The 22,777-nt window shown below is 48.4% G+C and overlaps 1 protein-coding gene across 5 annotated transcripts in view; it reads right to left on the reverse strand.

Moving 5' to 3' along the window:
- The window catches only part of GRK4 (G protein-coupled receptor kinase 4), an 81,639-nt gene that overhangs the window by 12,439 nt on the left and 46,423 nt on the right, over window positions 1–22,777 (reverse strand). For 4 of the 5 annotated variants that reach the window (XM_028492407.2, XM_055086253.1, XM_055086254.1 and 1 more), the window contains exons 7-10: window positions 22,140–22,203; window positions 18,964–19,104; window positions 16,745–16,935; window positions 7,322–7,359 (exon numbers count right to left, since the gene is read on the reverse strand). In XM_028492407.2, coding sequence (XP_028348208.1) covers window positions 7,322–7,359; window positions 16,745–16,935; window positions 18,964–19,104; window positions 22,140–22,203 — 434 coding nt within the window. The remainder of the gene's footprint in view (window positions 1–7,321; window positions 7,360–16,744; window positions 16,936–18,963; window positions 19,105–22,139; window positions 22,204–22,777) is intronic. The other variant, XM_055086256.1, reaches the window with a different exon arrangement.

Genomic DNA, 22,777 nt, shown 5'->3' on the forward strand with positions numbered 1-22,777 from the left:
AGGCTGGAAGTCCGAGATCAAGGTGTTGGAAGGCTTGGCCTTTGTCCCCTTTTGCCGCATCTTCACGTCTGTCTCCCCCCGCCCCCGTGTGTCTCTGTCCCAGTCTCCTGTTCTTTTTTTTTTTTTTTTTTTTGTGGTACGCGGGCCTCTCACTGCTGTGGCCTCTTCCGTCGCGGAGCACAGGCTCCGGACGCGCAGGCCCAGCGGCCGTGGCTCACGGGCCCAGCCGCTCCGCGGCACGTGGGATCTTCCCAGACCGGGGCACAAACCCGGGTCCCCTGCATCGGCAAGCGGATTCTCAACCACTGCGCCACCAGGGAAGCCCTAGTCTCCTGTTCTTATCAGGACGCCAGTCATATCGGATTAGAGCCCCCCGCAAAGACCTCATTTAACCTAAACTATATCTTAAAAGACCTTATCTCCAAATAGAGTCACATTCTGTAGGACTGGGGGTTAGGGCTGCACCACATGAATTTTGGAAGGACACAATTCAACCCATAACACCTGGTTTCACAAATAAACGACAAAAAGAAGCAGGGAGGAGGAACCTATGAAGTTACAAAAGACCCAGCAAGCTATCAACCAAATCTAATGTAGACTTCACTGGACATTAAATACACAACTATAAAAACACTTATGAAATAATTAAGATAAAGCCAATGGGATATTAGGTGATATTAAGGAATCATTAAATATTTTTGGATTTAATAATAGTATTGTAGGGACTTCCCTGGTGGTGCAGTGGTTAAGAATCCGCCTGCCATTGCAGGGGACAGGGGTTCAAGCCCTGGCCCGGGAAGATCCCGCATGCCGCAGAGCAACTAAGCCCGTGCGCCACAACTACTGAGCCTGCGCTGTAGAGCTTGCGAGCCACAACTACTGAGCCCGCATGCCACAACTACTGAAGCCCGCACACCTAGAGTCCGTGCTCCGCAACAAGAGAAGCCACTGCAATGAGAAGCCCGCGCACTGCAACGAAGAGCAGCCCCCGCTTACTGCAACTAGAGAAAGCCTGAGTGCAGCAACGAAGACCCAACACGGCCATAAATAAATAAATCAATTTATAAAAAAAAATAGTATTGCATTTATATTAAAAACAGTATCTGTATCGTTGATAAATATTTTTATAGATAGAAGAATATGATGCATAGGATTCCCTTTAAAACCACTGTCAATAATAAAATGCTCCTGGTTTTTACAAAAACTCACTATTTATCCCCGTCTTTAGGGATATATCTATTTCATAAAAATAGGAAGGCCTCTATAGAAAATACAAGCATCATAAAGTTTTCTTTGTTATCTCAACCACCGGATGAATTTCATAAACCAAATCCCCCTTAATTTATAAGTTTGCAAGAAAGACTGCTTCCATATTTAAGATGGACAACTGGTAAATGTACCTCACAACGTAGAACAGATGATAAACAGCTTTTTAAAAAAATCTAAACTCAATCCAAATGTCAAGTTCTACTTTATAGACGAAAACAGAAAACCTAACAAGCTGCCTATAAGGGAAGTGAAGAGGTACTTACAGACAATCCTGTTACTCTTATGTTCCATGCCTTACTGGTGCCTTATTAGTTCTTCGGAGTTTTAACTCTAAGATAGTAAACATCCATCCTAAAATCAAGTGCGTTTTTCAAGTCAGAGAAACTAAAGTACAGCTAGGATTACATGTGTAAAAATTAAAAGAGTAGGAAAACACCAAGAGATGATTAAAAGTCTCCTGAAATCAAGAAAAGCAAAACAAAGCTTCGTCTTCCCTTCTATGCTGAACTGGGACGGGACCAGGCCCCAGGTGTATAACGAGCAAGTAGCACGGTAACTGCCACAGACGTGATGCTGAGCACCTGCCTCAGGGCAGGACGGAGAGGAGGCCACGGGGCCTGCGCTGCTCCCGGCCACGACGAGGGGCCACGTGACCAGCCGGGATGCACCAAAGCGTCTGAGCAGGAGACCCACACAAAGGCGCCCTGCCGGGGCAGCAGGTGTTTCCCTCAGAAGCATCTGCAAAGCCTGGTCAAGCCAGAGGCTGCCTACTGGGCATAGGGGACACACAGAGTCTCTCCAGCCGCTCCCACCTGGACGCCTACCGAGGCTGGTAGCAGCTGGAGGCCGCGAGACTTCGGAACCCCCGGAGACTGCAGTAGGGACAGAGACACCAGCTCGGATACCGACGCTCGTGCGGAGTGCGCCAGAGAGACCGTGCTGGAGGTGAGGGGCCTCCTCAGAATCCAGCAATCCAGGTGAGGGGAGCATGCTGTGCCCAAGCTGGATTTATTTCAGGAATGGACGATTAGTTTAACACTGGAAAATTAACTGGTGGATTAACTATATTAAAAGGAAAAAAGTACGACATACAGTCATTTTGGTAGAAAAAGCACTGACAAAATTCGGCCGCCATTCATTTTTTTTTTAAAAGGAAAATTCTTAAATCTGAAAGAGAATTTCTATAAAAATACTACAGCGGATTTCACACTTCATGGTGATACGCTGAACGGCTACCCCTGAGATCAGCAATAAGGAAAGAATTCCCGCTATTACAACTTCTATCCAACATTGTATCGAAGGTCCCATCCGGTGTCACGAGGCAAGAAACAGAAACAAAAGGCTGAAGAATTGGAAAGGCAGACATAAAGTGGCCAAGTACAGATGGCATGATGGTGTCTGCAGAAAATCCGAAGAGTCTACAAACTTTTAGAATTCAGTGGATTTAACATGGTCCCTGCACAGAAAGTCAATTTGCAATTGTAACCAAAAGTATAAACCATGGAAGAAAAAATTGTTAAGATGGACCTCATTAAACTTAAAAACATTTATATTTGTTAAAGGAAAGGACTGGTATCAAAAATAAACACAGAACTCTTAAAACTCAACAATAAGAAAACAAACAACCCAATTAAAAATGAATAGAAGACCTGAACAGATACATCACCAAACAAGATAAACATCTGGCAAATAAGCATATGAAAAGAGGCTCCGCGTCATGTCATCTGGGAAACGCAAATTAAACAAGATCCCGCTCCACACCTGTCAGAACGGGCAGAATCCACAACACTGACGGCGCCACCTGCTGGCGAGGATGTGGAGAAGCAGGAACTCTCATCACTGCCGGTGGGAACGCCGAATGGTGCAGCCACGTTGGAAGACAGGTTGGTGGTTTCTCACAAAACTAAACATACTCTCACCATACGATTCAGCAATCCCACTCCTTGGCATTTATTCAAAAGAGCTGAAAACTTATGTCCACATAAACTTCACACAAATATTTATAGCAGCTGTACTCACAGTTACCGAAACTTGGAAACCACCAAGATATCCTTTAGTAGGTGAAAATAAATAAACTGTGGTCCATACAGACAGAAATATTACTCAGAGCTAAAAAGAAATGAGCTAACGAGGCGTGAAAAGACGTGGAGGAACCTTAAATGCATGTTATTAAGTGACAGAAGCCAATCTGAAAAGGCTACAGACTGTGTGATTCCAAATCTACGACATCTGGAAAAGGCACATCTAAGGAGACAGTGACAATATCAGTGGTTGCCAGGGGTTGGGGGTGGGGAAGGGATGAACGGGTGGAGCACAGAGAGTTTTTAGGGCAGTGAAACTACTCCATAGGATACAATAATGAACATATATCATTTCACATTTGTCAAGGCCCACAGAAGGTGTAAAACAGAATGAACCCTCATATGCGCTATGGACTTTAGTTAATAATACGGACCAATATCGGTTCATCAGTAGTGACAACGTATCACACACTAATGTAAAATGTAAATCCTAGGGGAAACTGTATTTTGAAATACCAGCAACAGGTAAAGAGAAAGTGAAGTTTTAAGAGCAATACCATTAAAAAACATCAAATAACAAAAATGCGTAAGAACTTTACAATGAAACTACAAAGTGATATTGAGAGAACTTAAGAGACCCAAATGCGTAGAACTGTATACTATGTTCAGAAATTCAAAGATTCGATATTAATTAATTCTCTGAAAATTATTCTATAATTCAATACAATTTCAATCAAAATCCCAATACATTGTTGCTTTTCCCTTTAGAAATCGACTAATTATAAAAATTCATCTGGAAATGAAGGTGTCTAAGAATAGCTAAGGCAATCTTGAAGAACAATGATGCTGGAGGACTTTAACAGAAATCAAGACTCACTAGAAAGCTTCAGTCGTTAAGGGCTATGGTGTTGGTTCAAGGATGAATAAAACGACCAAGGAAACTATAGAGTCCAGAGACAGATCCACACATATAGAGACACTAGATTTATGTAAAATGTGACACTCAAAGAAAAGGGGAATAGATGATCTTTGCAATGAATGGTGTTAGTCAACTGGTTATATATTTGAAAAAAATGTGTCAACCTCTACTTCACATCATGCACAAAAATCAGTTCCAGAGGGACTACAGAAGTAAATGGGAAAGATAAAACAGTAATATATATATATATATATATATATATATATATATATTTATTTATTTGTTAATTTGTTTTAAATTAATTTATTTTTGGCTGTGCTGGGTCTTCGTTGCTGCACGCAGGTTTTCTCTAGTCGTGGAGAGCAGGGGCTACTCTTCGTTGCGGTGTGAGTGCTTCTCATTGCGGTGGCCTCTCTTGCTGCGGAGCACGGGCTCTAGGAGTGCGGGCTTCAGTAGTTGTGGCACGCAGGCTCAGCAGTTGTGGCTCACGGGCTCTAGAGCACAGGCTCAGTCGTCATGCTACTCTGCAGCATGTAGAGTCTTCCCGGACCAGGGCTCAGACCCGGGTCCCCCGCATTGGCAGGCGGATTCTCAACCCCTGCGCCACCAGGGAAGCCCAACAGTAATGTTTTTAGAATAAAACATAGAACATTTTGAGGTTCAGGCCGAGATTTCTTAAACAAAACACAAAAGCACCTAACGCATTGAGTCCAGGGCAGCTGCGGACCATGAGTCCTGAGAGAAGAGAAACAGCAAGCTGGGCCCTGCAACCTTCTTGGCATCCTAGCCGGGAGCAACCCTTAGGTCTCAGCACAGGACGCGGGACCCAAGCAGAGCGGACGGCCTTGCTAAGCTGAGAAGACGGAAGTTAGAACCTGGGAGAGATAGGTCGGCTCAAGTTTGTGGGATAACGTTCTGGAGAGGAGGGAGCCATGCAGAGAAAGATCTGCAAATATATGCACGGAGTTTCCTCCAGTCCACTTAAAAAAATAAATAAATGATTTTTAATAAGCAGTATATTCACATGGTACTACAATGAACACTACTACAAAGTAATAGTGAGAGAAACTGAAGGAGCCCCAAATATACAGAACTGTAAACTATGTTCCTAAACTGGATGATCCAATATTAAGATGTCAATTCTCCACAAGTTTTCTATAGATTCAACACAGTTCCAATCAAAATACCAGCATGTTGTGGGTGTTTTGGGTTTTTTTTGTTTTTTGTTGTTTTGCAGAAATTGAATTGTATACTAAAAACACATATAAAGGTGTCAGTATGACTGGAAAGTCTGATCCCCCTATGCTATTTTAACTCTTAATAGTTTCTTGCTATTTTTTATAAATTTATTTATTTTTTATGTATTTATTTTTGGCTGCGTTGGGTCTTCATTGCTGCGCGTGGGCTTTCTCTAGTTACGGCGAGCGGGGGCTACTCTTCGTTGCGGTGCGTGGGCTTCTCATTGCGGTGGCCTCTCTTGTTGCAGAGCACGGGCTCTAGGTGCACGGGCTTCAGCAGTTGTGGCACATGGGCTTCAGTAGTTGTGGCATGCGGGCTCAGTAGTCGTGGCTCACGGGCTGTAGAGCACAGGCTCAGTAGTTGTGGCACACAGGCTCAGTAGTTGTGGCGCACGGGCCCAGTTGCTCCACGGCATGTGGGATCTTCCCGGACCGGGGCTCGAACCCGTGTCCCCTGCATTGGCAGGCGGATTCCTAAGCACTGTGCCACCAGGGAAGTCCCTCTTCGTAGTTTCTAATGACTCTCTTTTGTGTGTCTTTACGGATATACACGCAAACACAAATATCCAGATCATTTTCCCCTTTTTCCACAAGAGCAAGCACACTGCACGCCGCTCTCATCCCACTCTTTCCCAGTTAACAACATACCCTGGAGACACTCCTCCTCCCCACGCGGGGCACGAATCCCCGCTCTGGCTAACAGCACAGCACGAGGAACGAACCACGGGCTCCGAGCCCAAAGCTGTGAACACGCCCTTGGGCAACACTCTTCCAAATCTCAGCATCACCTCCCACGAAGCCAGACTCCACTCCCTCCGCACGGGGGGCTGCTCTGTGCACACGTGTCAGGCACCACGCGGGAAGCACGTGGCAGAAGAATCAGAGGCGTCGTTGCACTGAACGCGCCGCACGTCCGCCTTCAGGACTCTTTGCCCTCGATACCGCCGCCCCTGTCCTCCTGTGTAGGAGCCACGCCGGCCTGCGCTGACGCCCCACCGGGCCGTGAGAGTCCTGAGACAACCACAGCAATCCCCCGAAGAAAGCTCCCTGCCGACGCCACCCCTGGGCGCTGGTCAACACCTGGCCGCAGTGGGCCTGCCAGCGGGCCGTCCGTCCTCAGGCCACCCCCGAGGCCGCCGCCTGTCCCCCATCACAGGGCCCCCGGCCCCACGCCTGCTCCGACCCAGGCTCTGCGGGGAGGGCGGCCCCCAAGAGTAGCCAGGGTTTAGGAGGGCATGGACACACCACTGAGAATAAAGCAAGAGGTGGGCGAACAGCAAGAAATAAGAGAGGGGAAAATGTTCTTCCTTTGAGTTTAACTGAAAATTAGAACCATCTCTGCTTCTTGCCTAGATACAGGGGGATAATGATGACATCTCCATTCTATTTTTTTTTGGCCACACCGCACGGCTTGTGGGATCTTAGTTCCCCAACCAGGAATCGAACCCCAGCCCCCTGCGGTGGAAGCGTGGAGTCCTAACCACTGGACTGGCAGGGAAGTCCCTCCATTCTGTCTTTTTTTTTTTTATTTTTTTTTTTGCGGTACGCGGGCCTCTCACCGCCGTGGCCTCTCCCGTTGCGGAGCACAGGCTCCGGACGCGCAGGCCCAGCGGCCACGGCTCACGGGCCCAGCCGCCCCGCGGCATGTGGGATCTTCCCGGACCGGGGCGCGAAGCCGCGTCCCCTGCGTCGGCAGGCGGACCTTCAACCCCCGCGCCACCAGGGAAGCCCGATTCTGTCTTTAAAAGAGCACACACCGCAGGGCGTCTCCTCCTCCCCCGCTGCACTAACTGGCTAATTGCGCACTACCTTTCTGTCCCCGAGTCCCCGTTAACAAAGCCGGCGCTGTTGACGGGAAAGGCTCGCTCACTCACCATGGTCATCGAGGAGGATGTTCTCAGGCTTTAAGTCTCTGCAAGGGAAGAAACAACAACAGAGAGTCAGTTATTCGGAATTTGACGCGGGGATCCGTTGGCACCAGCGGAAAGACCCACAGACACCTCCATGCTCTGAGCAACGGCAAGAAAGGCAGGGAACAGAACCCCCGCTGCGGGTCCAGCGAGGAGCCCTTGGCGTCGCCACAAGGCTCCAGTGGCCACACGAAGGAGGAGGAGCCTACAGACAACGTACACAAAGCGCACCGTTCTGCAGCCTTAAGGGAAGACGTTCCGGCCATGAAACGCGCAGCCCGGTGGCGAGGGGTTAGCCCCTAGGGAAAGCGGCTCCATTTCTCTCATCGTTAATATACTGTTTAAAACGTCAACAGCTGACAATTCCCAGAGTAGAAGAATTCCGTCTGGGGGGGTCAGACAGGCATGGATTCAGATCCCGGCTCCGCCGCCATGAGCTCTGTGGCCTCAAGCTCTCCAAGCCTGTGTCCTCACCCGCAAGACACAGCGCTCAGCACCCGGCCCCTTCCCCGGCTGTGCAGGCTTCGGGCAAGACCAGGCCTCGTGGCGCAGGCGCACAAGCAGCAGTGGTGAGTGCGAAGGCAGAGAGCGACGCCACCAACCCCAAATAAGGGTGTCTCGCCAAAGACGAAAGTATCTTCAGTGTGATATCTCAAACTACTTGTCTTTTCCCTTAGAGAGAAAAAAATTCGTTTTCAAAGGACTGCTATTTAACTCTGATTTCAGGTGTGGCCCTGTCACAAGAATCCATCTTCCTGAGCATCACCCCTCCATCTGTGGCCGCGTCACCGGAACCTACAGAGGGGACAGAGCCAGCAGAAGAGAGCAGCAGCTCGGAGGAGGCTGGTCTCAAGGGGGCGCGCCCAGCCCACCCACCCGGGGGCTGCAGTTACTGTAACACCTCCCGGGGTCAGAAACCACAGCCCAGAAGAGACGCGAGAAGTTATCCCGCCCAGAAGCTCAGAGAATCGAGAATGTGGGCGTGGGTCGCTGCATAGAAACGCTCTCTGGAGAGACGCCCCTGCCACCGTCACCGGTCTCCCTGGGGGGCAGAGGGGCGGGAAGGGGTGCCTTGCGCTGGCACGGCCCGGCCATGTGCACGCTCCTGCTTTTTCTTTCATTCTTTTCTGTATTTAAAAAAATCCTAGTAAACGCAGCTGCGAACAAAGTAAGCCTCCCTGTATGGAACACTCACAGCCAAGCTCCACATCAACAGGACAGCGGCCCACCCACCTTACTTAAGTGTCTCCCGAGACCTCCGAAAGCCCCGAGGCTCTGAGCGAGGGCCGGCGCCCCTCGGGAGCTGGCTGGAAGCAAAGCGAGGGCCCGCCCGAGACCTACTGACTGCGGGGCCGCGTCCTCGCCTGGTCCCAGGACCGGCTCGGGGAAACGTGAGGAGCCCGGCCTAAACAACTCCCGCCAGGGACACCCTCAGCCGGCAGGTCAAGCGCCAGTCACCTGCTCCGAAAGGAGGTGTGCTGTACGCACCGCACAGAGTAATCACGGGGGAAGCAGTAATGGCGTCAGCTGACTCCTCCTGAAGGCTCTGGATGCCAAGAGGTGTGCTTAAGCATTGGACACGCACCGACTCCTGCGACTGTCACAGCATCTCTGGAGTACGTTCAGACCCTCTTGGGCTGTAGCTAAGTCAGCGGGTCGCTAGGGTGCCAGACGGCAAGCTGGGACCAATCCCAAGGCCGCCGTGCTCCCACCCTGCCCCACGCCACACACTGGGTACCTGTCCTTTCCTGAACCTTCCCTCAAAGTCCACTTCCGCAGGCTCTTCATCGGCCTTACAGTTCTGTTCACACCTCTCTGAGCTGGGGCCCAGGGCGCGCAGCGGGAGGACGCCTCACCGCGGCTGAGGTCACGCACCCCCGGGGCTCGGTTTCCTCAACCATCGAGTGAAAGGGCTTTGCCAGATGATCTTTCCAGCTCCCTTTGTGTTGAAAAGTGATGCCCTGATCATAACCTGAAGCCAGGAAGACAAACTGAGTTCAGCACACACGCGAGGGTCTGACCAAAGCCGAGGATGAAAGGAAATAAGGTTGTCTTCGGACTTTTTTACACCATCCCCCAACCCCGGCGCTGTCCTGCTGCCTGGTGTGTAACTGGGGCGCTCTCAGGCCGTTGAAAAGTCACCTTTACCTGCATGTCCCGGTTCCCTGGAAACTCGGGCTGCTGGCTTCGTGCCCTTCCTCTTCTTGTTAAAAAAGTACTTCCCCATCTGGATCCCATTTCCTGACCTGCTCCTGGGCCATGAGTTATCAGGAAATGGCAAAGTTGAAGACGATCTCTGGAGACTGAGGCTGGAGCCGCAGCCTGGTCCACGGCTCACGGGCGGGCCTGCCCTCCCCGGCGCCCTCTGTCTCCCACGATGGCCTCAGTCACCCAGCCCCTCCCTGGAGGGAGATGTGAGCAGATGTGGGGAGGACCCGCTGGCAATAAGGTGGGGAGAACAGCACGGACCCAGGGAAGGTGTCTGGAGCTCTGGCCTGACTAGCACTTCAGTGCGGCCTAAAGAGTTCCACCACGGTGTTGAAAACTTGGCTCTGCTCCAATCCAAAGGCACCTGGAGCGATGTTCCTGGTGGGAGTGTGATGAGAAAACAGCCATCTTGAGCTGGTGTCCAGGGACGTCACAGTGTGACAACCTGCTCACACCTGAGTCTGGATGAGACAGAGATGGCCCACTGGCCTCAGGGCAAGACTCCGAGGTCCTGGTCAGTCAGTGGCCCCGTCCGGAAGGCCGACTGACCGAAGAGAGCCACCAGGAAACGGGCTTCTTAGCTGCTATTGCTTTTAGAGAACCAATCACCAAGAGGCAGAAATGTCCAATCTGGAAGGATGTGGGTCATATAAAGATTAACAGACCCTATAAACATTAAAATCTGCCATTCTTACTATAAACATCCATGTTTCAAAAAGGTAGAAAACAAGAGAGATCATCCTTTGAAGCACTTATCATAAATGGTAATTATATCTCCACTTATGTTTTCACCCACCCACAGCCCTTCAGCTTATAAGCTTCCTGAGGACAAGGACCTCAAAATCTGATGTGTCCCCAGGACGCGCTTCAAGCGCACAGCTCAGGAGCATATAAACCTGGGACTCAATACATATTTCTGGAATGAATAAATGAACCTTTCAGCTACTGATAAACCGAATGTGATAGCAATAATCTGTAGTGTCTAAAGGCCTGCATGCCCCAATTCAGTACCGAAAAAAAGTACAGGTCTGAACCGTTCCCCTCTCCCCATCGTTCGCCTGCACACCAGCTGCCCTCTGCTTAGAGTGGGGAAGATTCACCTGCTTTCCAATCCACAATTCACCCAATGCGCAGCTAGACGTCCCCCCCCTTAGTGTCATCTCTAATGGCATTTTCTCCCGATCATTTCCAGCTACAGCATTCCAGACGAGTGGAAGTGTCATGATTCGAATCTTGTTTAATACAGGATGAGCCAGAGTCCAGTCGCTTCGGAAATGTGACAATCCAACGAAGGAGAGGTTCCGCTTGCCCCTCCTGTTAAGGAAAAGAGGGCAGAACACGGGACCTCACCGGGTACCCATCACTCACCAGGAAGGTACACGGATGGGATGCCTTCCTCACAAGACTGTTGGGAAGATAAGAAGACAGTGCACGTCAGAGTGCTCTGAAACTGTTAGGTGTTCTACTAGTGAATGTTATCGGTATCGATTTTGACCGAAGCCAGCAGCATTTTTTGCTACTCGTATCAGAGGGGGTGGTTTTCTCTAAGCACAGTGATACACGGAAGAGTTCAATGTGCTCGCCATGACGAGCTCCGACTCTGCAGGAATCACCCTGCCTGAGTCACCCCTCCTGCTGGCGGACACGGACGCTGCAGTGTCACCGCGTGTGAGCACCCAGCCCCAGGTGCATCTCCAGGGACCCTACGCTGAACACACCTCCTCCCAAAGCGACGGCTGCGTCCTTCCTCCTCTAAGAAAGCAGGAGGTGGAGCTTCGGTTTTAACTAATTACAAATCTTAACAAACCCCGCACTCTTCCCAGAAGCCAACCTAATCACTCTGAGTCACACGTACCCACCTCGCCACGTAATGTCGCTCTCAGAACACAAAGAAGCTGTTTCTGATCCTTCAGAAAGCCACCTGTCAGCTCACTCCCAACTCCCATGAGTAGCGCCAAGTATCCAAATGCACCCAGAACTCCTGAAAGATGCCGTGGTGGTCAGGTCCAGTGCCAGAAAAATACCTGGTCTGAACACTGGAGAGACCATCGCACTAGAATCACTTTTAGGACAAGGAGATTCTCTTCCAGAATTTCATTAAACCATGAATGATTCTCCTGGATTCCACAGCCACTTCCAGTTTGTGGATGTAGTATGAGCCCTGCAGACTGGTTTTTCTCTTTTTCGAAAGCAAGTGCCCGACGGGAGCTTTGACTGTCGAGGCATCCACTTGAAAGAAGGCTATCTCTAATAAACACACTGCCAGCCACTGGCTAGAGACAAACACACTGCCAGCCACTGCCCACACCCCCACTGAGGCGTCTTTTTTTTTTGTTAGAGAGACCTTGGTTGATTTCCATAAATGACCATTTGGGTGCCTCGTCTTTTCTCTTCCTGTGCTTTAAATTCTCGCTCTCACGTTTTACATTCACCAGTAAATGGTGAGCCCTTGAAACCCTAGGCCCCTACTCTAGACCCCAATAAAAGTAGACTCACAAGCCCGCACTCATGCTTCGTTCCCCTGCCCCACCCGGCTGTAATTTCCAGGCCCTGTAAGTAATAAACCTTGTCTCTTTCAACATCTCCTGATGGTTGTTGCTGAGGGTGTCCTGCAATCACAGTAAGATCCACAAGGCGGGGCTTCCCTGGTGGCGCAGCGGTTGCGAGTCCGCCTGCCGATGCAGTGGAATACGGGTTCGCGCCCCGGTCCGGGAGGATCCCACGTGCCGCGGAGCGGCTGGACCCGTGAGCCGTGGCCGGTGAGCCTGCGCGTCCGGAGCCTGTGCTCCGCAACGGGAGAGGCCACGACAGTGAGAGGCCCGCGTACCGCAAAAAAACCCAAAAAACAAAAAACACAAGGCGGGTCCAGCCACAACGCTGCTTACCAATGGGCTGAGACTGGCATGGAACAGTGGGTTTATCAGAAAAAGAGCGACCATAAAGCTGCCACTGCAGAGAAACATCTTGATAAGGTTCTGGATTAGAAATTTTATTTTCCACCAAGACAATGCAAAATAATTGATTTAATGGTTGAGATAAGTAACAAAATTTGACTCCCAATCTGAGAACTGAACTTGTAGCCTAAAGAATCTATGCAAAGAGAAAACGCAAAACAACACCAAACCTAAGTAAGCGAGTAGTAACCGAAGGCCTTCTCGTCTACTGAAACATCCCTGAGAAACCGCAGCCTCCACGTGCCTCACAATAAAAGAACGACAGTCTTCGGCTTGACCCTATAGTATACGAGCTCTGTAAGCTATAGCTCAGATTCTGCCTCTGATAGTGACATTAGGATACCTGATGAGAGAGCTGGCCTCTGGGACATCAATCTCAAATTGCTTTCTCTATATTCACAGTCTATAAATACAAAAACAGCATTTACCAGGCAGATGTTTAACTATCGATTGTTCCAGTCTGTTTCAGAAGACTCATGAGGGTGCACTGACTCCAGGTTTTGTACATCTATCCAAAACTTCCCTCTCATGAAGTACCAACAGAAGCAGCAGATTCTAGTGGGAAGGAAAAATAAACATACACGGACTCTACTGTCTTTATTCACAGAAAAGATGATTCTGTACGTAGAAAACCCTAAGGAATTCACAGTAAACTCCCAAAGCTAATGAGAGTTCAGCAAGGACACAAGATCATTACCCAGAAATCGATGGGATTTCTACTTACTAGCAATAAACAATCCAAAATGAAATTAAGAAAACAATTGCATTTGAAATACTAACAAAAAGAATCAAACACTTAAGAATAAATTTAACAAAAAAAGTACAAGACTTATACACTGAAAATTACAAAACAGTGCTGAGAGAAATTAAAGAACATCTAAATAAATGGAAAGACATTCTGTGTTCATAGATCAGAAGATTCAACATGGTTAAGATATCCATTATCCCCAAATTGATCTATAGATTGAATGCAATCCTTAGCAGGCAAAATATACATACATACATATATATATATATATATATATATACACACACACACACACACACATATTTCTTTTTTTTTAATAGAAATTGACAAGCTGATCCTAACATTTATATGGAAATGCAAAGGACCCAAAAATAGCCAAAATATCTTGAAAAAGAAGAACAAACTCAGAGACTTCACACCTCCCAATTTCACAACTGACTACCAAGGTGCAGTAATCAAGACAGTGTAGAACAGGCAGGAGCACAGACACAGACCAACGGAACAGAACTGATGGAGTCCTGAGCTCTCCCACCCTCTAGCCCCTGGCAACCACTTTTCTACTCTATTTCTATGAGCCTGACTTTTTTTTTTTAGCTATGTACCCAGGAGTGGGATCTCGGGATCATATGGGTGTTCTATTTTTAATTTTTTAAGGAACCTCCATACTGTTTTCCATAGTGGCAAAACTGAAAACATTTTCAGAAGCCAACTCTTTAAAATTTTCATAGCCTTTTTGCCATATCTACCTGTATACATATTGTACTGTGTTATGAAAAATAATTCTTATAATTTAAAAGAAATCACACTATCAAAATGACAGAGGGAATTCCCTGGCGGTGCAGTGGTTAGGACTCCGTGCTTTCACTGCCAAGGGCCCAGGTTCAGTCCCTGGTCGAGGAGCTAAGATCCCACAAGCCACGCGGCACAGCCAAGCAAACAAACAAGCACCAAAAACAACAGAAAGCAAAGCACACCATCCCCAGAAAGGCTGGCCGGCAGCCCGGCCTGGGCTGTACTGAGCCTGGGGCTCCTTTCGTGGCTGGCTGTTTCAGGCACTGTATCTGAATGAACAGCAGAGAAGTATAGAGAAAAGAAATGAAACACTCCAGGAAAATTACGTCTGGAATAAAAGGCCCTCAAGGATGCTATGGCTTTTTACTAACTTCTTAAGCTTTTCTCCAAATAAATAAATGCAAAAAGGCACAGCCTAGGGCCTGGTAGGCAACAGAAAAGCAACACATGCTTGCTCCTTCCTTCCCACTCTCTTTACAAATGCTCTGGTTTAGTCAGACTCCTCCGCTCACTTTCTCCAAGATGCAAACACAACTCACGTCTCGGCTCACGTCTCCCCGGGAAGAACCGCCCTCTTCCTCCTGCCCAGATCTTCTTAGCCACCCTTCCAAGCTGCAGTCCAAGTTCCAGCTCCTCCAGGAAGCCTTCCCTGATCAGGCCTTGGCCTAATTTGAAGCATTAACCCATTACATTTAACTGCCCACGAAACGCAGGCCCCTCTTCGGGAGACTCCTTAACTGCACTGCAGCACCGGCCTCGATGCCTCCATGGAGGCTGGAGGCCGCGCCCTCCCCACGCTACCGGGACTCTCAAGGCAGCTCCGTGGGCAGCAGGGCAAGGTGGCCCGAGGCGCTCAGTTCCGACTGGTAACAAGCTCTTCCCTAAGGATGCTTAAAGTCCAGCCTGAGCGCCTCCTCTTTGGGCCTTTAAACTGCTGAAATAGTGGAGCATTTTTATTTGTACTGTCTCTGTGCAAAAAAGCAAGACCATCTCTCTAGGACCTGGTCTGATAAAATCTGTCAAGTGGCAATCTCTGAAAATAGGTAAGAGTACATAAGAACCCCTCTCCTTTGAAGCATGCAAGCCGTGCTTTAACGGGTCCTTGTTTAAAGGGGGCGGGGACGTACCATCAGAGCCTGAAAGCCATCGGTCATTCACTCAACAGACACTTGGTGGCACCTCCTGATGGCAGGTGTTGTGGACACAGTAGGGACGAGACAGACCCGCTCAGCTGGAGGGCAAGTGGGAGCCCGCGGTAAAAGGATGGGGGAAATGAAAATCTTCCAACCAATCCAGTAACGCATCTTAACGCCAGAAGCAAGCAAAGGCGGCTCAACTGTACTAACTGTAACAAACTAATTTCCTCCAGCGGTAAAACCGGAATCAAAGCTCCTCTAGGCTCGGGCCACGCTTCAGAGCTACTCCCTGTAAGGACGATGGCCAGGCTGTCTCCATTCAGACGCCCCCCTCTCCCTCTAGGGCAACCGTTCCCAGGGCAGCCGGCCACCCCTTGCTCCACAACTCACGGTGGGTGGGGCCATGTCAGTCTCTCGGCCCAGCCTGGTAGCCGATCCTCAAGAGATACTTAACTTGGCTCTGGGCTACGAAAGACAAGGAAAAGTCAGAAGTTCATCAGAACTGGGACGGATAAGATGAAGGTCTCCTAAGAAGCTAGCCAGCCAGAGGGCCCCTGCCTCCAGGATGGCAACATGGAGTGCTGGGAGGATGTGGTCAGAGGAGGCGGCTTCTGGAAAGAGGACATCCGTGTGCTAACTGCATGGTGGGCAAGAGTTGCTCAGAGTGAAGCAGGAGGGGCCGTGGTGAAAGAAAGGCATCCACACGGGCAGCCGCATGAGCAAAGGGGTGAAGACAGGAGGAGGCCGGACAAGTTCCAGGAGAGCGAGCCGACCTGAGGAAGACGGGATCTAAGCCACTGACCCTAGAAAACAGAGAGTAATTTGAGAAATATTCAGGAGTGAGTTGGTGACCAAACCCGGGGAGGATTTGGACTAGATGGGGAGGACTGGGGCAAGGGATGGGCAGACCCCTTGGGGATTTAGGGGAAAGGGCAAGGATAGACACGCCCACCAGGGAACGAGGTGCACACGGCCGGTAGGTGGACGCGCAGAGGTGAGTGAAGGAAGCTGCCCAGGGAGCGGCCAAGAAGGGCATCAGAGCCCAGGACTCCAGCATCTAAAGGGTGGTGGAGGGACTGCTTTCCCTAAAACTTGATCTACTGATCACACGAAACTCATTCCAGCTATTGTACTCAATTTTCTTTACCGAATTCTAAGACGAAAAAGTATTAAAACACGTATCGTTATTTTAAGACATCTGTTATTTTGTTGGGACCCAGTCCCTAGTCCTTAGCAGAACTGTCAAAATGTCTAAGAATCTTGGAAATGGGTTCTTCTCGTGCTTATGTGAGTAGCAAGACGATATCTGACCAACTTAAAACTATGGTACTTACTAGAGATAAAAGAGAACTAAAAAGAAAACAAAAGTCCACCTCTGATTGGCCATATTTCCAGCAGCGTGGGAGCACAGCCCCAAGCGATCACCGCCAAGCGGCTCACCCACGGCCCTCCCGCCCAGGCCCCTAAGAGCGGCCAGCAAGAGCTTCGAGGTGGCCTAAGGCTCAGGAGGACCAGACCTCAAGGCCCCCGAAGCCCATGCCATTCTTACCTGTACACAATTCTTTCCCTCTGCAAATCCTCTAAGCCACAGCACAGCTCTGCAGCATAGAAAATAGCTCTCTGCTCTTCGAAGCCGGGGTTGCCCAAGTTGTAAATGTGAAACTTCAAGTCCCCTCCATTCATAATGGTTAGCACCAAGCACAAGTAATCTTTGGTTTCGTAAGTGTAGCATAAGCTAACCTAAAGACAACAGCATCACAAAGAACAAAACACAAAAACCTGCTCATTCATTGGGGATTTACTCCATTTGCTAACAATAATCAAGTAATCCACGTTAGATTTATAATTAGAACAGCCAACTACCGCTTGCTTCAGGGAAACGTACACCGTGCGTCATCTTGAACCTTCAACTACTGAAGATTTTACAGCTGCTCCGTTTTGAAAGCAGAGAACCTTCTATGTCTAACTGAGTCAGTGTCAAACCTTCACAAAGACACCTGGGGTCATGATCCTCAAAGCTATGCTCTACTCACAGAGCACCGACAGTCCATACTTGCGGAATGTCTGCATTTAGCATAAAATTTAAAGGCAGCTGCCAGCAGTGCAAGAGGGGTCTTGTGCTGCACACCCTTCCAGCGTTTTGTGTTGTCAATCAACACTGGTGGAGGTACGGTGGTCTCGTATTGTGGTTTTAATTCTCATTCCTCTGTATATGCAAACATGGAGGATATATATCTCAAACCGTTTTCATGTCTAATACTTATTATCTACTTGGAACCTCTTTTGTGAAGTGCCTGTTCACGTTTTTTGCCCACTTTTCTATTGGTCTGTATGCCATTTTACACACACGAGTGCACACACGCACACACCCTTCTGGGATTTTGATTGGGATTGCATTTAATTCATTTAATCTATATGTCAATTCGGGGAGAAGCGACATCTTCACGGCACTGAGTCTTCCAATCCATGAACATGGTACCCCACCATTCATTTAGGTCTTCTCTAATTTTCTGTAATGGTATTTTACAGTTTCCAGTGTAGAAGTCTTGCACGTTTCCTTTGATTTTTTCCCTAGATTTTGATGTTTCTTGGTGCTACTGTGAACGGTTTCAATTAAAAACTTTCATTTTCTAATTGTTTCATATCTAATTGGTGCCATATCTAATAACTTATAACTTGGCCAAATTCTCGATCAGTCTTCTAGAAAGTTTTGGACTGTCTACACACACAATCATGTTGTGGTGGGGTGGGGGGAACTGGGGAGGAGGAGGAGGTGATGAACTCGACAGAGGTACTGGTCAGGACCTGCTGGTGGACCATAAGCAGGAAGGGAAAAACAGAATCAAGGACAAAGGAAAATATTTCTAGGTTCCTTGGGAGAGGCCAAGAATATGGAAACCAGAATGTTTTACTTAAGTAGAATAAACCCAAACTACTATTTCTGTCCCTTTCATAAAGCTAGATCGTTTCAAGGTAGTTACAAAAGTATGTTTAAAGCAACTCCAGGATGAGCCCATTTTATTAAAGATTTTCACATAATGCACATAGGACTGACATATCACACACATAAACTCTCGCTATCACATTTAGATGATGGCTGTGAGGCTTTCTGTTTTGGAACATTTGTGCCCCAGCACAAAGCAGCTGACCTCAGTGGTGGGAAATAAATGACACCACGAATCCTTCTATACATTGTCTTTCACTCTCCCCCTTCGACATGTAAGTAGGTGTAGCGAAAGCAGGTTTGGAGACGAAAACCACACTACTTGAGGCGCGGCCTGGAGCCAGCGTCCCTGGGCTCAGTGCTTACCTGCAATGGTCAGGGTGAGGTCTGAGGCCTCCTGCAAAGTGGGATGTGCTAGTTGAGGGTGGGCAGTGAACCTGCCGGTGTCAGAAAGGGGACAGAGGTGGAGACACGAGGCCCACCTGAGGAGCCAGACGGGCAGAAAAGTGTCTCCAAGCCTGTCGCTCAGCTGGAGGCCGCTGCCACAGAGGCCGGGGCGCCTCGCCAGCGAAGAGTCACTGCCAGACCGGGCGGCGGGGGACAGCGACAGATTCATAACAAATCGCCACTGTTTTACGCGTGTGTCCAGTGAGGACTGAACAGGGAAGAGGAGGGCTGCTTCCGGCACCTCTCCCCACCAAGAGCCAGGACAGCAAAACCCCGCACACGCTCAGCTAAGACAAGGCACGAGCCCGGCAGCAGGTCTGCTGGAAAAATGCCGCTTATCCCGCACTCCACAGCGAGGACGGAGAGGAGATACTTACTACAAATCTACTGTGCACTTTTTCTAGGATTCTTTTTTCATTGAGAGCCATAGCTTCCCCTTTCCTCCTCTTTATTCTTTTCTTTCCTAGCTTTTTACAGGCATACATTTTTCCCGTGGCTCGCACTTGACAGGCACAAACCTAGTTTAAAAAGAGAGAAAAAAAAGAAAAAGGCTTATATCTACCTGACGGTTCTTAGGCTACAAAAAGAAACGTGTGTTCTCCATGACAATTCCCTCTGGTAAAGAGCAGCGTATGGGATCTGCTGAGCCCAGACCACTGCAGTCACTGTCAGAGCGGGGTCCTGAGGCAGCGCCTTCTCTCACACCCTCGGGTCCCCATCTACGAAGGTAGCTGAGGCCACTAAGCGCTTTATGAACTCGAGGATGGTGACAGTGGAGCTCATTCACATGTGACCCTGCTGCGTCTGCTTAATTTAAATATGTCTCCCTATTTCCTTCTACTTTTTGTACAAGAACAAAAGTTTTTGAGACTAAATATTCTTGATTTTTTTTTAAAATTCAAGAATAAGTATAAGAAAATGTACTTCATAGAATCCATAGACTTTCATGCCTTCATCCTACTTAATTAGTTCTTAAAGTAATATTTATATGTTATCTCACATTATGAAAATTTTCAAACATAGACGAGTGGAGCGAATAGTACAGTAGGCCCCCAGGTACCAGTCTTCCAGTTTCCAGGCTATCAACGCCTGGCTGTCGTGTTTCCTCCGAGCCCCACCCACTCCACACCCCAGACACACACACACCCCACGGACACACACGTCACGGACACGCGCACGCCACACACTTGCACACAAACAGAGGATTACTTTAAAAGTGAATATAAGACATGATATAATGTTATCCATCAATATAATAATTTTGATGGTAAAATACAAAGCTCATTGTGGAAAATATTGAAAGTATTAATAAGGACAATGATAAAACGCCCCAAATTCCAAGATAACTATCATTAACGTTTTGCTGTATAAGCTTCTAAGTGCCCCTTCGTACACGTATGTGCAAGAATATATACCCCGCTCCCACATAATCCGTGGCTTTTAGGGAAAACTGGGCTTATGTTAGAGAACAGATAATATTTTATAACCTCCTTTTTTCATCTTACAGTGCGACTGTTTTCTCATCATTAAACGTTCTCCAAATATGTGACTATTCCAAAATTTATTTCATCGTTTTCCTACCACTAAGTCTCCGCACATCTCTTTATTGTTAACTTAAGATAAGGCCCTTTAAGTGGAGTTGCCAAATCCACTTTGCCTGAGGCAAAGGCGCCAGGCACTGCGCGACCAGCTGGACGCATATCCTCACAACAACCGGCGAAGCAGGATCACTGTCCCCTCTGAAGGACGAGACCAAGGTGGGGAACCCAGATCACACAGCTGGAAGTGGTGGCACAGGAGCTTGACCGCAGGGCTGCGTGGGTCCTAAGGACGTGCTCTCTCCACTGCACTATGCAGCCTCCAAAGCCACGCACAGGGATGCCCATGCAGCTCCCCTTCCACTGCGCCTGCCTCAGGACCCTGCGGACCTGCTTTGGAAGACTTAGATCTTAAGTGAAAACACTGCCGTTGACAAAATAAGACCAAAATGTTGGCCTTTCAAACGCACTGGAAGAGGTGGCAGTGGTTGGAAAAGGTAAATGCACTACTGGCATTCGGATTGCAAGGCCCCTGAGGCTGTCTGCCTTAGTCACAGGGTTCTAACAGGCATTCCGAAGAGAAACGGACTATTCGCTCCCCTCCGGGCCTGACGCAGCTACAGCACATCCAGAACAAGCCTGTGAAAAACCACAGACAAATAAATAAACCACAGGTTTATCTGTCCGTACAGCCATTTGTTTGGAAACACACGTGACTGTGTTAAAGAGTAATCTACAAGATCATAAATACACCAAGTCTTTTCACAACAGTTAAAACTTGCTAACGTGTTCCCACTGAGTCCACTGTTAAAACGTCTGTGTGGCCAGAGCTAGAACTCCATTCTTTTGTAAACACAAGACCCACGTGATTGCAACCTTCCTCGGCTGTTTACAGAGTCTGAGCTCTGTCCTCGCAGATGGAGAGGGGCAGGATGGCGTGAACCCAAGCGCTCCAGGAGCGACAGAGGAGGGTCCCCACAGAAGCGTCTGCTAGGAAGGGTTACAGCAAGCATTGGGCCGGGTGACGCACAGCGTCCTAAAAGCTCTCCGAACGGTGTCGGAGGACAACGCGGCCGACTCTCCGGGGGCAGTGGCCACGTGGACCAATTTCTTCCCACGTCAACTGCGAGTGGGTGACAGATCTCCCTGGTGGTGTGACACCGCTGGGGCCGGTGCTCTAATTCATGTTAAGGGAACTCTGGTGGCTTTCGCTCCGGCCTTCAGTTGGAACTTGGGAGCACACCTGATGCAAATCACACGCAGACGGTACAACCTGCTCCGACCGGACACACACTCTCAGCTCCTCTACGGCTCGCCTGGGTCTGAGGACTTAGAAAGGCTTGAAAAGTGAAACTGAGAGTGACCACTGCAGATACTTAGTGAGGCAACTGACATCTCCTAAGTCACCCAAACAGAACTGCACGGGACTCTCTGTCCGCCTACCACAGCGGTCTATATCTAGGAGTGCCATCATATTTGAAGACCATCTCTCATGAATTTTGGGGTAGTTTCTTTAGGATTTTCCCAAATGTACACATTTTCTAGCACCTTTCAGTGTAGGTGTAAGGTACATACATGTCCGGAGTTGAGTTAAATGAGCATACTTAATAACATACTCTGTACTACGTGAACTTTTAGGCTAGTCCTAAATTATGGAAATGGAGTAACAGAAATTCCACCATATGGAAACAGAATAATCTTTTCAGTCAGGACAACCTTACTGAGCTTGAACACTGAACATGAGAAAACAGCTTAAGAAATATGAAGTGAAATGTAAAATCACAAAGATAGTGAATCATTTTTTCTTCCCGGATCTCTGAATTTTTTAAAAGCTTGTACCTCCTGCTCAAAGTTCAACATTAATTCTCATGGTTGCTAAAATTATTCCCACAACGCACAGTAAGGAAATGAACGTATTGGTGAAGTCGATACGTTACCTGCAGATCATGCTTTTCAGTTACCTTGCTGTCTACTTTTCTAGAAGTATTGCTCATAGCTGGTCACGTACTACTTACCTCTCCAAATCCGCCTTTTCCTAGAACTCTGTAATGTCTAAATGTGTTCTTTGTTACTGGTTGCCTAATTAATTAAAAGAAGAAAAAAAAAGCTTAAGGCCTCAATCACACTGCTATTTTGAAAGAGAAAAGCCTACCTAGCTCTCGTCCTAGCCTGAGTCAGGGAACCTCACTGCTCCCAGAGGGCCCTCGGGGACTGTGGCTCCCTCAGCGGGGCGGCTTTTGAGAGACAAGCACGTCAACATTTAAGACTGGTTGAAAACACTGAAGATAGTTGCAGAACGGTCCAGTTACCCTTACTAACTAAACACAAGCCTGCAGCCAGCCCACACTATGAAATATTTCTGGGTTCTCCGGCACGGCTCTCGGGGCCCGTCAGAAAGCTGCTGAGGGAAGTGACCTCGACAGCGAGCTGCCTTTTGAAAAAAGAACCTCAAAGGTGACGTTTACACCAAAGCCTCAAAAGAAGCCTGTATGAACAAGTAGTGGAAATGTAATAAATCGATAATAATTGTAATAATAACTACAACAACAACAGTAGTGGCAGCTAACACTTTCTGAGCACTTATTTTGTGCACCAAGCACTGTGCTAAGCGTTTTACACACATTCCTCCGGTGACCCTAGCAGTCCAGGCGCG

The sequence above is a fragment of the Physeter macrocephalus genome, chromosome 7, assembly GCF_002837175.3.
Source record: "Physeter macrocephalus isolate SW-GA chromosome 7, ASM283717v5, whole genome shotgun sequence".
NCBI classification, from domain to species: Eukaryota; Metazoa; Chordata; class Mammalia; order Artiodactyla; family Physeteridae; genus Physeter; species Physeter macrocephalus.